The following is a 15,294-nucleotide window of genomic DNA, read 5'->3' on the forward strand; positions in this document are numbered from 1 at the left end:
AGATTGTAAAGATGCTTGCAGCATACCATCTAGCAAGGATCTCTTACAGGGAAGCACTTCATCTCAGGTATCGATTTTGACAGGTCATCACACAACGTTTTCATATACGTAGCGGAATCACTGCAAATACAAACAATATCACTCCAATCTTTGTTGAACTTAGAAAGAACCTTTTTTGCAGAGCATTCCAAGTGACACTGTGTTCCATGTTTTCCAAAAGTCTGGTGTCATGTTTTAACCACTATCCCAGATGCTTGGTGATAGCGCTCTTTCCACATAAACTTGTCACTTTACCTTGCATTGAATGTTTAAAGCCTGAGGTGTTGGCAATTCGCCTACTATCAATACTGGCACTGGTAATTAGGGGCTGATGTTTTAAGGGTTTTTACCCATTCTCTGTGGGTAACTGTGATGACACATATTAGGAAAGGTTCTTATGAAACCAGCCATTTTACCTATCACTGAAAGAATAAATGCAGCCAAAATATCAAATATGATTTTGATATTTCCTGATTCTCTACAGTTTATAAAATAATTAAACAAGACCTAAAACATGCTTCTAAACCCTGAATCTTTAGACCAGAGGCCACACAATTGGAAAAAGAGGAAGAAGAAACAATATTTTAGTGGCATCCCCAAACAACAAAACTCAAGCAGAAAAATGTTATCCCAGACTTTCCTAATGCCAGCTTGTATTTTTATTTCTATGTATTTGTTTTATTGTTTTATATAGCGCGAACAAGATCCCAAAGGATTTCAGAGAGCTTTACATCAGGATTGAAGGAAGGACATAAATGCAATATCCACATCAAGTAGGAGTAAAAACAGGAATGATCGCAGATTACAAGACAATTGCAACATGGAGGGTTAATAAACAGGTGTGAACTGGCAACGAAGGGGGTCACAGTATGTGGTAAAGAAGAGCAGCATCAAATGATGGTACCATGGTAGTAGGGACATTGTCATCGAGCAGGTGAGCCTAGCCCAATTACGGTAAGAATTTATGCATAAGGAATCTTTTGACTTCCAGTTTGAACACCGTCGTGGAAGAGATTCTGCGTACTTCCGGTGGTAGAGAGTTCCATATCTTTGGGGCAGCAACAGAGAAGGTTTGTGACAAGTTCTCTTATTGTTAAGGATGAGTGGTTTCAAGAGGGAAGTAGTGGTGCTTCTTAAGGCTCTTACACCACAGGATAGTTAAACTTTTTGAGCAAGGTACCTGGGAGTATTGAAGTGAATGGCTTTGTGCGTCAGAACGGCAATCTTTAACTGAATTTGTGCTTTGTAGGGGAGCCAATTTAGAGATTTTAGGACTGGGGATATGTGCTCATTACGTTTGGTGCCTGTAACCAGTCTAGCCGCAGCATTCAGTCATGCCCTTAGTAGAGCTAGGGTGTATTTGGGAAGGCCACAGAGGGTAGCGCTGCCATAGTCTAGCCTCGGCAAGACAAGCGCTTGGACCACCTGCTTGAAATCATTAGGTGGAAAGAAAGTTTTGATATTTCTGAGTGTCCTCATCAAGCGGTTTGCTCCCTTACATATATTGCTGATATGATTTTTCATATTCAGGTGCTTGTCCATGGTGACTCGGAGAGATTTGGCTGAGTCTATGATGAGAGGATTGCAGTTGAAAGCAGTGAGGTGACTCATCCAAAGGTCTAGCCTGGGGAGCTGGTTCGGAGGGGAGATGAGCAGGAATTCCGTTTTAGAGGCGTTGAGCAGGAGATGGTTCTCTCTTAACCAGTTTTGAGTAGACGTTAGGGTAGTGTTGAGTGAGATGATGTTTTCCGGGCATGAGATTTTCAAATAGAGTTGCGTGTTGTCCGCATACATATGGAAAAGAATGCCCGTGGAGTTTAGTGAGTTAGCTGATGGTTCCAAGAAAAGGTTGAAGAGGATAGGAAATAAGACAGACCCTTGGGGGACCCCCATGAGTATTGGAGAGGGCTGGGAGAGAGAGTGATTTACCCTGACTCTTTGAGATCTGTGGTGGAGAAAGGACGAGAACCATTGTAGCACGGTTTGAATATTTTTGTTGAGGCATTTTTTTGTTGGAATGGAGCAATGTCGTCCATGATGTTGGAGATGGTCGAATTGTAGGAGTCGGTGAGTGACTGCACCTCAACCAGGTCAGCTTGGGAGGAGAGGGCAGATTTACAATGGGCAGCTAGTTCAACAGAGTTTATTGATCTGAGGTCCCCTTTCCATGCCTTTGATTTCATTGGTTGAGCCTTCCTCATCAGCACCTCCCTGTTAATATAAAAGAGGATGAAGTGGTGGTCTGACCAGTCATACGGGGTAATGGAATCCAGGGTGATGGTCTGTCCTTTCGAGATAATGAGGTCTAGAGTTTCTCCTTTAACATTGGTTGGTTGGTCACTGTGCTGAATCAGATCTTGATCATTTAAGAATGATTTAAGGCAAGAAACAGCGAGGTCGTTGGGGTTTGCCTAGTGAAAGTTGAAATCACCAAGGAAGATTTGGGACACGACATTGCCAGAGATGATTTCCATTAGTTGCTCGATGAGGGGGGGATTTTCTCCCGGGGGTAGTAGAAGGTGTGAATTTGCAAACCGGAAGGTTCTTACTTGAGATGCTGAGACAAAGGTATTCACAGGAGGAGGGCGCAGAGGACTACAAGTGAGAGATCGAGAGTGTGTTCCTATGAATACAGGCTAGTCCACCACCCAACTTCCGAGCTCTGTCTAGCCTAATTATATCATGAGTGGGAGGTACTAGGAGGTTTAAGATAGGAGTGGAAGCAGGATTTAGCCAAGTTTATGTGAGGATGATAAGGTCTAAGTCCTTGTGTTAGATGAGGTCGAAGATATCTGAGGTGTGTTTACTGGCTGATCTGCAATTTAGAAGTACACATTTAAGTCATAGTCGATTAGGGGTGAAGGAGTCTGGGAGACTTTCACACGAGTGAGGTTGTCATTATTTCTGCCTCTAAGATTGCGAGGAGGTTCTCTGTTCGGGTTAGAAAGGATGTATTGTATTTGTCTCTGCGGGATCATGTTGGGGTTGGACCAAGTAGGGTAAGAGTTGTGAAGGTCATGGAGATCAATGGACGCCAGGTGGGTCTCATATCTTCTGGGGTGGGAGGGGTCGTTAGGAAGAGGAATGGATTTTGAGATAGAGGAGGCTAAAGGCTGGTCCATGAGATCTCTAACACTAGTGGAAGCTTTGGGCAAATTCGCAGAGGCGAGGAGAGGGCTGATCACGGGGAAAAGATCATTTGAGAGGGTTTTCAGGTCATGTAGCTCAGAAGTTAGAAGGTCCAACTGTAGAGATATATCATCTAGGCGTGCAGCCAAGTCTGAATGTTGAGCGTGGGGTGAAGGGTGTGTAAGGAAAGCTAGCGGCGAAGGGGGGTCTCGGTGTAAGCCTGTGGGGTCCGCGGTGGTGGTGAGTAGTTCCTGGGGAGTAAGTTGGTCATTTGAGACTAGCAGAGTTCCATGTCCTTTTAATAGTGAGGTTGGAGCATTAGCAAGGGGGGTGTGATCATTAAGCTGAGGGTTAGGTACTGTCAAAACCGGAATGATTGGAATTGACCGATCATGATCGGTGGTGGGCATTTGCTCGGACTCCAGCCTAGTATGAGTCGAAGGGAGAGGGCTGAGGGAAGGTGGATCACTCGTTGGAGGCAGTGCCAGTCGGTCACCCGGGGATCTCTGCAATCGTGGAACGGATAGGATCGGACTGGCTACCTGTGCGCTGAGTGAATCCGAGAAGTCTCTCACCTTCAGATTCATGGGTCTAGATAGTTGGGGCACATCAACCAGGGACGGAGCCACTCTGTGATGATCTGGTGGCGAGCAGTGATTTAAATGGTGTGAGGGCCTTCCCAAAGTAGAGGGGGCAGACTCGTCAAGTCCTGAGTGATGGTAGGGTGAGTGTGGGTGTCATTGGGTTTCGAAGAAACCGTGTTTTTGAGTAAAGGAAAGATGCTGTTTATCTTAACTAGATCGACACTGGACGCTTGGATTAGGATGATACCATTGTTATAGAGGGTGATGGTGGCATTGTCGTTGAGTGTGGACGAGGGTGCTGTTGTAAGCTTGAGATCATGAGGTGTTTTCCTGGTACCTGATATTCGGAGCATGGAGTAGAAGACTTTTCGCCAACATGCTCTTTTCCTGGTGTAGAAAATAAGGTAATTAACTCTAGTACCTTTGTTTGTACAAAAGTAGACGTCCGAGATTAAAGTTTCGGGCCTGGCCCTGAGCAAGTGATGCTTGTGTTTCTTGGTGGCTTTTTTCGATAGGTTGGGTGGGTAGTTGATGATGAAAGCGTTGGATCCTGAGGGATCGAGACATAAATCCATTGTGAAAGTGTGTCTATTGTCTGATGGTAATTTATTATCAGTGGGAAGAGGATGGTGTTAAAGCGAGAATTCCTGGACCCGGAGTGTGGGATAATGCCTTCCAAAAACGTGTGTGTGGGATAATGTCAAAATACCCACTCTAAGATAGCCTCCAAAAGCAGGGGGTGTAGCCAGTCCTTTTCTCTTTTTATGCCCTGCCCAGATGTGAGAGATAATGTCCACATGCCCATTTCAAGATGGCCACCAAAAGAAGAGGGTGAGGGAGGAGCCAGCCCATTTCTATTTCAATGGCCAGCCGAGCATAGGGACCGGGAAGGGGGGCATCCAGCTTCAGATTCGAGCCCAGAAAACAAAATGGAAGCCAGAGAGCAGCACTAAAGCTAAACAAAATAGGTGCCCACATTATTAATTTAAGCAAAGCTGCTTTAATTCAGGTACCTTAGCGAAGAAGAGCGATGTCAAGTGGAACTTCAAGTCGCGGGGCACTCGGAATGACAAACAGTTTTATTGCTGTTTCCAACATTGAGCACGTGATAAAGATGTTCTTCATCCGCCATTATGGAAGAACGCAATTATATTCCATCGGTGGGAGTAACGGGCGGCAAACATGCTTTCTAGCACCTCAAACCGGCGAGGAGGCACCCATACGGGCACGTGATCGGTGGGCTCATGAGCGGCAGCCGTGACTCTCCTGTGCAACAAATCAAGAGACATGGTATCCATACAAGCAGCACTTTGTCAGTAGCGCGTGAAACACTCAAACTACCCACCCCAAGTGCAGAGTTACATCGGCAGTCCCCCACAGCTCCTCAAACAGCTCTCGCAGTGTGGAGGCATGGAAGCAAAGCTGCAGGGCGGAAAGGACCCCCGAGCTCGTAGCACTACAGGGGTCTCGGATGCGGGGGGAGTTGAGGAATTCTCCTTTCATTGCTTGGGAGCAGCAGCTGCGGGATGGGCGCAGCAACAGCAAGACGGAGATTCACCCAATCTCAGATCACGACATCAGCATCAGCCCAGACCCAGGAGACTCTGCTCTCGAGTCAGAGGCGATATCCGGGCAGCAACACCTTAGTGGAGGTCATTTAATGGGTGGTTCAGCTGCAGCAACGACACAATGGAGACTCCCTCAGCGGCTGGAGCGGCGGATCTCGGCATCAGTATCAAACCCGACCTAGGATGCTCAGTTCTCATGTCAGAGGCGATATCAAGTGAGCATCGTCATAACAGAGGTCATTCAAGTAGTTTTTTTTGCCAGATACTCTTGTTTACAGGGGTGTAGAATGGAGGGTTGCGTTGCAGACGAGTTACTAAAATGCTGGGAGTCGAGTAGAAGGGAGGATGGCAGGGTTATGCAGAGATATTCACCAAAGAGTGATCCCTAGCCCCGGAGCTTCTTAGGCGAGCTCCACCACGTCGGCCATCTTTATTATCTAGAAAATTTGTATAACAAAGTTACATTGCATTGGCCACTTCAGAAAGAAAAAAAATGACTCTTTCACTCTCTTTCCTTTCTTTGAATAACATTTAGTTTGTGGCTGTGCAGGTGTTTTTTCAGTGTTTATATGTTTTTACTGGTGAGGGCTATTTCTCTTTCAGTGGGGTTTTATCCGTTATTATAGGTTTACACCTAAAACCGGACAGCCTAGACATTATCTAGGCCACATCATGTGGTACATATCATTGAGGCTAATAGTGAGTGGAGTCAATGGAGGATGTGGGTGGAGACAGGAAAGTGGGTGGTGGCCTCCTACAAAAACATTTCAGCACCTGCACTTCTAATTTTGCAAATTAAGCACTGATGCCACACCACCTCCCTGAAAGCTCGGCTCGTTCTGGGCTCAAGGGTCTAGGAGGCCTTCTTGCTGAGCCAGAGGCAGGCATCTGATTCAAGGCTTCCACTAGCTTTCAGTGGCGCGCTCACCTCTGCACAAACCTGGGTGGGAAGTAACAGAGCACAGAGCAGTGGGTGGGAAGTAACAGAGCATAGAGCAGTGGGTGGAAGTTCATAGTCATTTACATAAGGTAGGTTGTTCATAGTTTCCTTACTTCCTCTCTCCGTAAGGCACAGACACTGGAATAACTGCAAAAGTGACAAAAATTATCTTAGTAAATGAGTAACCGTGGGCACTGCTGGGCATTTTTTCACTTTATCCATCTCAGTTTCTGCAGACCATTCATGCCAAGCTCTGTAGAACTTCGCATGTGGGACTCGGTTGTGGTGTGAGTACAAGAGGCATGACAGCGCAATGCTTCAGGGAGGTAGTTGCTGTGCTAGTATGCCATGTAATGTTTGCATTAGTGATGCGGGTTAAAGAAGCACATGTCCCTATAGCAGTCATCTCTAGTCACTGCTATGACCTGTTTGCTGTGCACAACACACCCAGTTGTGTGTGTGTATGATTTCTTTTTCAAAGTAAGTCAAGTCTTTCCTCATCAGACATATTTATTTTATCTCAGAATTACGTCATTTATTTTACAAAAGAGTATAAATAAGACACATTTCCTTTCCGAATTCGGGGTTTCAAAAAGAAAAGAGAACTCACTGCAGCATCTGCATCAATTTATCAATATAGGAATCACATTAAATCACTTGAACTCATCAAAGCAAGTCAATTGGACAACATAATAAGTATCAAACTCGTTTTGTATTTTCCATCCCTTTATACTTCTGCGTATGTTCAGAGTTACCAACACATGCGTGATCAACCTTCTTTAATGAATTTAACCACCAGCATCTGGGCCCTGCCTTTGGGGTATTTCTACAATCCTTCCCCAGTTGCATTTCCCTCTGATATGCCCTTCACTACCCGCCCTCTCCCTCTACTTAATAGATTTATGCCCCTATCAGGTTTGGATAGCCAGGATTGACTGTCTACTCCCCCCATAAACCCAGCAACACTAGCGGTAGCAGAGCTAGTACCTTGCCGAAATGGACCACCGCCCTGTGAACCCGACATCCCAACCGTATTTAATGTAGATTCTACTCTTAAAATACTGAGTTGGAATGTCGCAGGTCTGGCATCTAAATTAAACTTGCCAGACTGGTTGGAGTTGGTTTACAATCAAGATATTGTAATGTTTCAAGAGACTTGGGCGACCCGGGAGTTATCCCTAGAGGGGTTTGACTGTTTCAATATTGTAGCTCCTAGCCCAGATTCTGGACGGCCAGTTGGAGGCCTCTCTACCTGGATTAATATCAGGGCTGGGGGATGTGCCAGGGCCCTCCATACTAATAATGATAATTTTCAGGCCATAATTTATACACGGGGTTTCGTTTTATTTGATTAATTTTTATAACAATGATTGTAAGAATGTTCCCAATATGAACTTTATCGAGTTGTTTACCTTTATTTCTAATCTACAGACAGCCAATCGTGGTGTTAAACCTGAGGGTATTTGCTTAGGAGGCGATTTTAATGTAAAAATCCCAAAGGGCATATATTCAGCCATCTACCCTACTGATACGGCACTGTTATGTCATAGGGGGGACCAATTATTAGATCTTTTAAGTTCCAATAACTTTTTAGATGTTATGGAGCTTACAGCAGTGCCAACAAGCACTGGCCATATAGAACCTACCTATAGAGGCAGGGGCTTGACTTCAACTATTGATTATATTTTTATTACTGCCTGCCTAGAAAATTGTGTGTTAAAAGCGGAGGTGATTCCCACACTTCAGGGGGATCACAATCCGATTAATCTAACCCTGAGTTTCGCATCTAGACCAATTTATGAGAATAAGCAGGGTGCCAGGGATTTGACTCCCACCACTGACAACCTTTGATTGGTTTGGCGTGGTTTATATAATAAAGTGGTATTTGGCAGGATGGCAAGATCTCACCCTGATCTGATTAACACTTGTTTGACGTTTAAAGAACGCAACTCGGAGGTAGTTGATGCTTTTTCAGAGCTTTGTATAGGTATTAAATCCTTGTTGTCTAGGCCCAATAAGAAAATTCACTCTGACCTAGGTTGGTTTAATGCTGACTGCTCCTTAGCTAATAGAGCCCTTCGAAGGGCGCTTGCTAATAAACCCAGAGATAGCTCCCTTATCAAATCACTTAGGTTGAGTTACAAAAGAGCTATAGCAATCAGAAAGGAAGAGATTGCAAGGGAGCATTGGGAAAACCTTGCTCAGGCCACCACACCAAAAAAATGGCAAGGATTTTTGGTTGGCCGTCAAAGGCATGAGGTCTCTGGGAAACCCTATGTCATCAATTAGTTGTAATATCTCTAGTGAGTCCTGGAAAGCTCATTTTAGCACTATTAATGCTACCCCGGCTCCATCATCAGCTATTAAAGAGTAGACACTAACTACTAGGGTCCCGATCGACTTATCGGAGGTAGTGGAGGCTATCGATCAGAGCCTGGGATGCAAAGCTCCCGGCCCTGACGGTTTGCCTATTGACCTTATCAAAAGCTACACAGATTTTTGGGCGCCTCTATTGTTAATTTTTTAATAATTTAATGAATTCTCCCATACCCCATACTTGGTCCTCCAGTATTATCGTGCCAATATTTAAGAAGGGGGACCGCTCAAACCTGGGTTGTTACAGGCGGATCTCCCTGATTGATAATACGCTGTAAATTTTGGGGAGGGTCTTGTACAATAAGATTAGGTCATGGGCCGAGGAATGTCAGATTTTACATCCGTGTCAGGTGGGGTTTAGGAGTAACATCGGCACTGTGGAACAATGTCTTAACCTCAACTTGATCATTGGCAAATACAACATAGCTAAGAAATCATCTGTATATCTGGCATTCATGGACCTCACGTCAGCCTTTGACTTTGTCAACAGGTCTCAGCTGTGGACCACTCTTTTAAATTATGGGTTGGAAGAGTCCCTCGTATCTTTTTTAGCTTACCTGCATAAAGATCTACACGCCCGAGTACGCATTAGCAGGGATGGTGATGTTTCCAAAGACATTGAGATTGGTAGGGTGGTCAGGCAGGGCTGTGTCCTGGCCCCCCTCTTATTTATCTTGTATATCAATGATTTAAACAAGTCCCTGGTAACATTAACTCAGGATGTCCCATATATTCATGGTAATAAACTTCCTTCCCTGTTATATGCCGACGATGCGGTGTTGATGGGGCGCACCCCTAAAGCTCTCCGTATTTTGGTGCGTGGTTTCGTAGAGTTTATGGCACCCCTGGATCTATGCACCAATTTTAAGAAATCTTTTTTAATGGTGTGTTGGTCTAAGAAGTATTTTAATTCATCAATAGTTTTAAATTCCAATAGTTTACAGAGCACTCGTACCTTCCCATATCTTGGTTTGGTATTTGCATCAAATGGATTGTGGACTGATCACATGGCCTATTGTTGGAGGAAGTTCACAAATTCCATTAATATGATACTTGGGCTGCCAAAGCCGAGGAACACGGAGGTGGTATCCGCCACTGTTAAGATTTTCAGACTCCAATGCATACCAATTGCAACCTACGGTGCTGAAGTTTGAGGTCATGCTAATAGTGGCAGCATCCAGGGTGAAGAGAATGGATTCTGTCGTAAAATCCTGGGTGCACCAATCTCATCCTCCAAATACGCTAGTCATTGTGAACTTAACCTGCCATACATTGAAGATTATATCAAGGCTCGTCCAGCCCTATTTTGGATGATAATTTGAAAAAACCCCGCGGCTCAACTCACAAGAGAGATAATATCAGACTTTCTGAAATGTGATAGGGGGATGGAGATACAATGGCTGGCTGCGGTTCACAAAAGTTTGAATCATGCATTCGTATTTTTAAATCCCTCAGACCGTCGTACCACTAGCAATAAATGCCTTCAAAGGGCCCTCTACGCATCGTATAAGAATGCTAGACTTGTCATAGAGTGTAAAAAAAAACATCAGTCGCAAGATATATGTACATTGAGAATGTCTCATGCGCGGTTTCCAGCTACCTGTTAAAACTGATTGGCCGTTGGGAAAGGGGTTTACTCTTCCGGCTGAGGACTGACACCATGAAATTTATGCTCTCTATCCCCGTGGGTTTGATCCCTTATCTCGATCTCTTGCCATGTCCATGCAATAACCAACATAAACAATCGATGTTGCATTTTTTATTTTTTTGTTCTTATTATTTAATATTTACTAAAAGGTTTCTGATTCCTTATTTTACAGCCTCGCCCGAGATTGATTACAAGGCAGCTTATGGGAAGGTCATTGCTTTAAAAGACGACGAACTAACCTTTCGGGTTGGTTCTTTCCTGAAGGTGGCGGTGCGCACTCGCAATTCTATGTGTCCTTGCTGAATCTTAGCACTTTACTTCATCGTTTTTTAATATGTAGGCTATATGTTTTTATTGATTTGTTCCATTATTAGTTTGTGCTTTGTACTACTGGAGGTCCAATTTTAATCTTAATCCTAGTCGATGTTTTAATTGTTTCTTTTCTTTTGGAATATGTGTCTGTACTTTTATGGATATGCACTTTTATCCTAATAAAGTTTATATTGATTGATTGATTTAATGTATTTAGCAATTGGTCTGAACTTCTCTAATTATTAATGCCTCATATACTCGTGCTAATAATTCAGCCCAAATTTCTGGATTTTACACACCATACAGACAATTGTTCTGTATTGTGTTATACATGTTATTCAATGGATGCCTTTCCCCTTTCCTTCCTAGATGTTTAGTTACTACAGATCAGTGCTTGCTAAAGCCCTGACCATTTCCAGGGTGGGAAAGTGTCAGGTTGTGGCTTGGAAATGTACCTGTTTGGGGGCATTCCCTCACTTTCACGGCTGAGCTCTACACTCGTAAATGGGTTCACGCCTGCTATGAATCCCATAAAGCATATGTTGGATCATGAAGGTATATTTACGCACAAATGTAACAATTAAGGGCCTTATTGACAAGCCTCTTGGCCACCGATTCGCCACTTTTAATATGGGAAAAAGTGACACACCGGCAGCGCAAGGCGCTTGTAAACAAGTCCCTCAGTGTCTATTAAAAGTGACGCACCGGCAGCACAAGGCGCTTGTAAATAATCCCCTCGGTGTCTATTAAAAGTGACGTACCGGCAGCACAAGGCGCTCGTAAATAAGCCCCTCAGTGTCTATTAAAAGTGATGCACCGGCAGCGCAAGGCGCTTGTAAATAAGTCCCTCAGTGTCTATTAAAAGTGACACACCGGCGGAGCAAGGCGCTTGTAAATAAGCCCCTCAGTGTCTATTAAAAGTGACACACCAGCAGCGCAAGGCGCTTGTAAATAAGTCCCTCAGTGTCTATTAAAAGTGACACACCGGCAGCGCAAGGCGCTTGTAAATAAGTAGCTCCCCAAGTGTTTTCATTGATGTGGCGCTGGTAAAAAGTAAGCTATTTCTGAGCGCATATGGATGCACCGGCCTCACCATTGTAATAATCCTTGCGTGGGCGTGGCTTCAGGGGCGGTGTATGGGGTAGAACACCCCCTGCATATTTTGTTAGCCGGTCATGGCCTGGCAGTGCTAGTCTCTCCTGCTGCCTGAGTCCGAGAGATGTGCAGGAGGGGATGTGTTGTGTTAATCTGATGTATATTTGGCCAGGATGCCAAGGACCCCTCCCTGTCACTCACTCCAGTTCTGTGTGTGCTGCCTGGGATGATGACTCGACCCCGCACAAGCGCACAGTGTCAGGCCTTGGGTGTGGGGCTCAGGGCACAGTGCTCCAGCAGTGAAAGTTGGGTCCTCAGTTGTCTGCACTATATGAAAGTCGCAGTGCAAACACGTACAGGTATTCACAGTTCCTCAGCACACCAATGATTAGTTCACATGGCTCCTGAGGCTATGCCAGCCCTAAGCACTGTCAATAAAGAGCATTCTGGTAACTGGTCAGTTGATTAACACACTTGTTGTGATCTTCGAACTGGAATGTGCATGTTGTAAGTACCACCGCATGTGATAAGGTATTCTGTGATGGCTCACTTTTTGGAATATGCATACCACCCCCTTTGTTATCAGTGCTACCTCATTCTGGTATGAAGTGCCAAGGTGTGGGCCAATGTCCAGGGTGCAGGCTGGTACCCAGGTGCAGGCCAATGTCCAGGATGCTGGCAGGTGCCCAGGTGCAAGCCAATGTCCAGGGTGCAGGCTTGTGCCCAGGTGCAGGCCAATGTCCAGGATGCTGGCAGGTGCCCAGGTGCAGGCCAATGTCCAGGGTGCAGGCTTGTGCCCAGGTGCAGGCCAATGTCCAGGATGCTGGCAGGTGCAGGCCAATGTCCAGGGTGCAGGCTGGTGCCCAGGTGCAGGCCAATGTCCAGGGTGCAGGCTGGTTCCCTGGTGCAGGCCAATGTCCAGGGTGCAGGCTGGTGCCCAGGTGCAGGTCAATGTCCAGGGTGCAGGCTGGTTCCCAGGTGCAGGTCAATGTCCAGGGTGCAGGCTGGTTTCCAGGTGCCGGCCAATACCCAGGATGCTGGCAGGTGCCCAGGTGCAAGCCAATGTCCAGGGTGCAGGCTGGTTTCCAGGTGCAGGCCAATGTCCAGGGTGCAGGCTGGTGCCCAGGTGCATGGAGATGTGCAAAGTGCAGGCATATGCCCAGGTGCAGGGCGATGCTCTGTGACTAATGTGCAGGTTTGGTGCTTAGAGTGCAGGTTTGGTGCTTAGAGTGCAGGTTTGGTGCTTAGAGTGCAGTTGTGGTGCTTAGAGTGCAGTTGTGTTGTTTAGCGCAACAGATGATGTCAGTTTCCTTCCAGTCACACATTCGACTCTGAATTGCTCAATCCTCAGCAGCAAGCATAAGTCAGAGCCCTAGACATGTGTTTCCTCTCTGCAAGGCTCTCTTTCTCTTTCTCTTGTCAGAAGGCGCTGCCAGGGGGTTTCTGCTCTCCTCAGCCACGTCCTTCCCAGATGACCAGGTCTTCAGCCCCCTTCAGCCGCGTCCTTCGCTGATTGCTGGATCTTGGGTTCTGGCACTCCACCAGTTTCTCTGACTGTCGGGCGTTTAGTTGCATTGTGGCCACCACCGCCACCACCTTCCATTGCTGCCAAGTCATTGAACCAGCTTCCATTGTTGTACAATCATCGGTTCTATTCAAACAACAGCATCTCCTGCTGCCGGGTGTCCAGCTGTTGTCTGCCACCAACTTTGATGGCCAGGTCTTTGGCTCTCCTTCATCCTGGTTGTCTGTTCTTTAGGAACAGCCCCTCATGTGACTGTCGGATCTTCAGCCCTTGCCAGCTCCATTCTCTGCTAAATGCTGGGTGCTCTGCTCGCCTCAACCTGGTCCTCTCCCAGATATCAGGTCGTTGACTTTCCTCAGCCGCCTGCTTGCCTAACAGGCAGATTTTCGATTCTCCGCAAACGCTCCTTGCCTGGGAATCACATCATTGATGCTCTCCAAGGACTTCTTTCATTGACACCTGCGTCTTCTTCATACCACAACCTGCACGGTCTCCAGCGGGCATCCATCACTTTCTTCCTTCGAGAGATGGCACCAGTGTGGCTCCTGCTCATCATTTCCATCATCTCTCTGACTGGTAAGTTGCTTCAGTCCAACCTGCACGACTCAAGGTAGATACAAGGGGACCCCGGGAGGGATACAAGGGGACCCCGGGAGGGATACAAGGGGACCCCGGGAGGGATACAAGGGGACCCCGGGAGGGATACAAGGGGACCCCGGGAGGGATACAAGGGGACCCCGGGAGGGATACAAGGGGACCCCGGGAGGGATACAAGGGGACCCCGGGAGGGATACAAGGGGACCCCGGGAGGGATACAAGGGGACCCCGGGAGGGATACAAGGGGACCCCGGGAGGGATACAAGGGGACCCCGGGAGGGATACAAGGGGACCCCGGGAGGGATACAAGGGGACCCCGGGAGGGATACAAGGGGACCCCGGGAGGGATACAAGGGGACCCCGGGAGGGATACAAGGGGACCCCGGGAGGGATACAAGGGGACCCCGGGAGGGATACAAGAGGACCCCGGGAGGGATACAAGAGGATCCCCGGGAGGGATACAAGAGGACCCCGGGAGGGAGGACCGGGAGGGATACAAGAGGACCCCCGGAGATACAAGAGGACCCCGGGAGATACAAGTGGACCACGGGAGATACAAGTGGACCACGGGAGAGATACAAGAGGACCGCGGGAGATACAAGAGGACCCTGGGAGGGATACAAAAGGACCCCGGGAGATACAAGAGGACCACGGAGGGATACAAGACGACCGCGGGAGATCCAAGAGGACCCTGGGAGGGTCACAAGCGGACCCTGGGAGGGATACAAGAGGACCCCCCGAAGATACAAGAGGACCCCGGGAGATACAAGAGGACCCCGGGAGGGATACAAGAGGACCCCGGGAGGGATACAAGAGGACCCCGGGAGATACAAGAGGACCACGGGAGGGATCCAAGAGGACCGCGGGAGATCCAAGAGGACCCTGGGAGGGTTACAAGCGGACCCTGGGAGGGATACAAGAGGACCCCGGCAGATACAAGAAGGCCCCGAGAGGGATACAAGAGGACCGCAGGAGATACAAGGGGACCCCGGGAGGGATACAAGAGGACCCCGGGAGGGATACAAGAGGACCCCGGGAGGGATACAAGAGGACCCCGGGAGGGATACAAGAGGACCGCAGGAGATCCAAGAGGACCCCGGGATGGATACAAGAGGACCTCGGAAGATACAACAGGACCCCTGGAGGGATACAACAGGACCCCGGGAGATACAAGGTGACCCCGGGAGGGATACAAGAGGACTGCGGCAGATACAAGGGGACTGCGGCAGATACAAGAGGACCCCGGGAGGGATACAAGAGGACCCCGGGAGGGATACAAGAGGACCCCGGGAGGGATACAAGAGGACCCCGGGAGGGATACAAGAGGACCCCGGGAGGGATACAAGAGGACCCTGGGAGGGATACAAGAGGACCCCGGGAGATCCAAGAGGACTCCGGGAGGGATCCAAGAGGACAGCCGGAGATCCAAGAGGACAGCCGGAGATCCAAGAGGACCCCGGGAGGGATACAAGAGGACCCCG

At 47.5% G+C, this 15,294-nt stretch overlaps 1 protein-coding gene across 8 annotated transcripts in view; it reads left to right on the forward strand.

The window, feature by feature from the left end:
* The window catches only part of LOC146869769 (triggering receptor expressed on myeloid cells 2-like), a 143,865-nt gene that overhangs the window by 72,068 nt on the left and 56,503 nt on the right, over positions 1 to 15,294 (forward strand). Inside the window, exon 5 of one of the 8 annotated variants that reach the window (XM_085614809.1) lies at positions 10,457 to 10,799. The exons of 6 other annotated variants lie outside the window; for them this stretch is intronic. In XM_085614809.1, coding sequence (XP_085470935.1) covers positions 10,457 to 10,472 — 16 coding nt within the window. In that variant the 3' untranslated portion in view covers positions 10,473 to 10,799. Of the gene's footprint in view, positions 1 to 10,456; positions 10,800 to 13,114; positions 13,793 to 15,294 lie in introns of those variants that run through there. One more of the 8 variants, XM_085614857.1, reaches the window with a different exon arrangement.

The sequence above is a fragment of the Triturus cristatus genome, chromosome 1_1, assembly GCF_964204655.1.
Source record: "Triturus cristatus chromosome 1_1, aTriCri1.1, whole genome shotgun sequence".
In the NCBI taxonomy this organism is placed as follows: domain Eukaryota; kingdom Metazoa; phylum Chordata; class Amphibia; order Caudata; family Salamandridae; genus Triturus; species Triturus cristatus.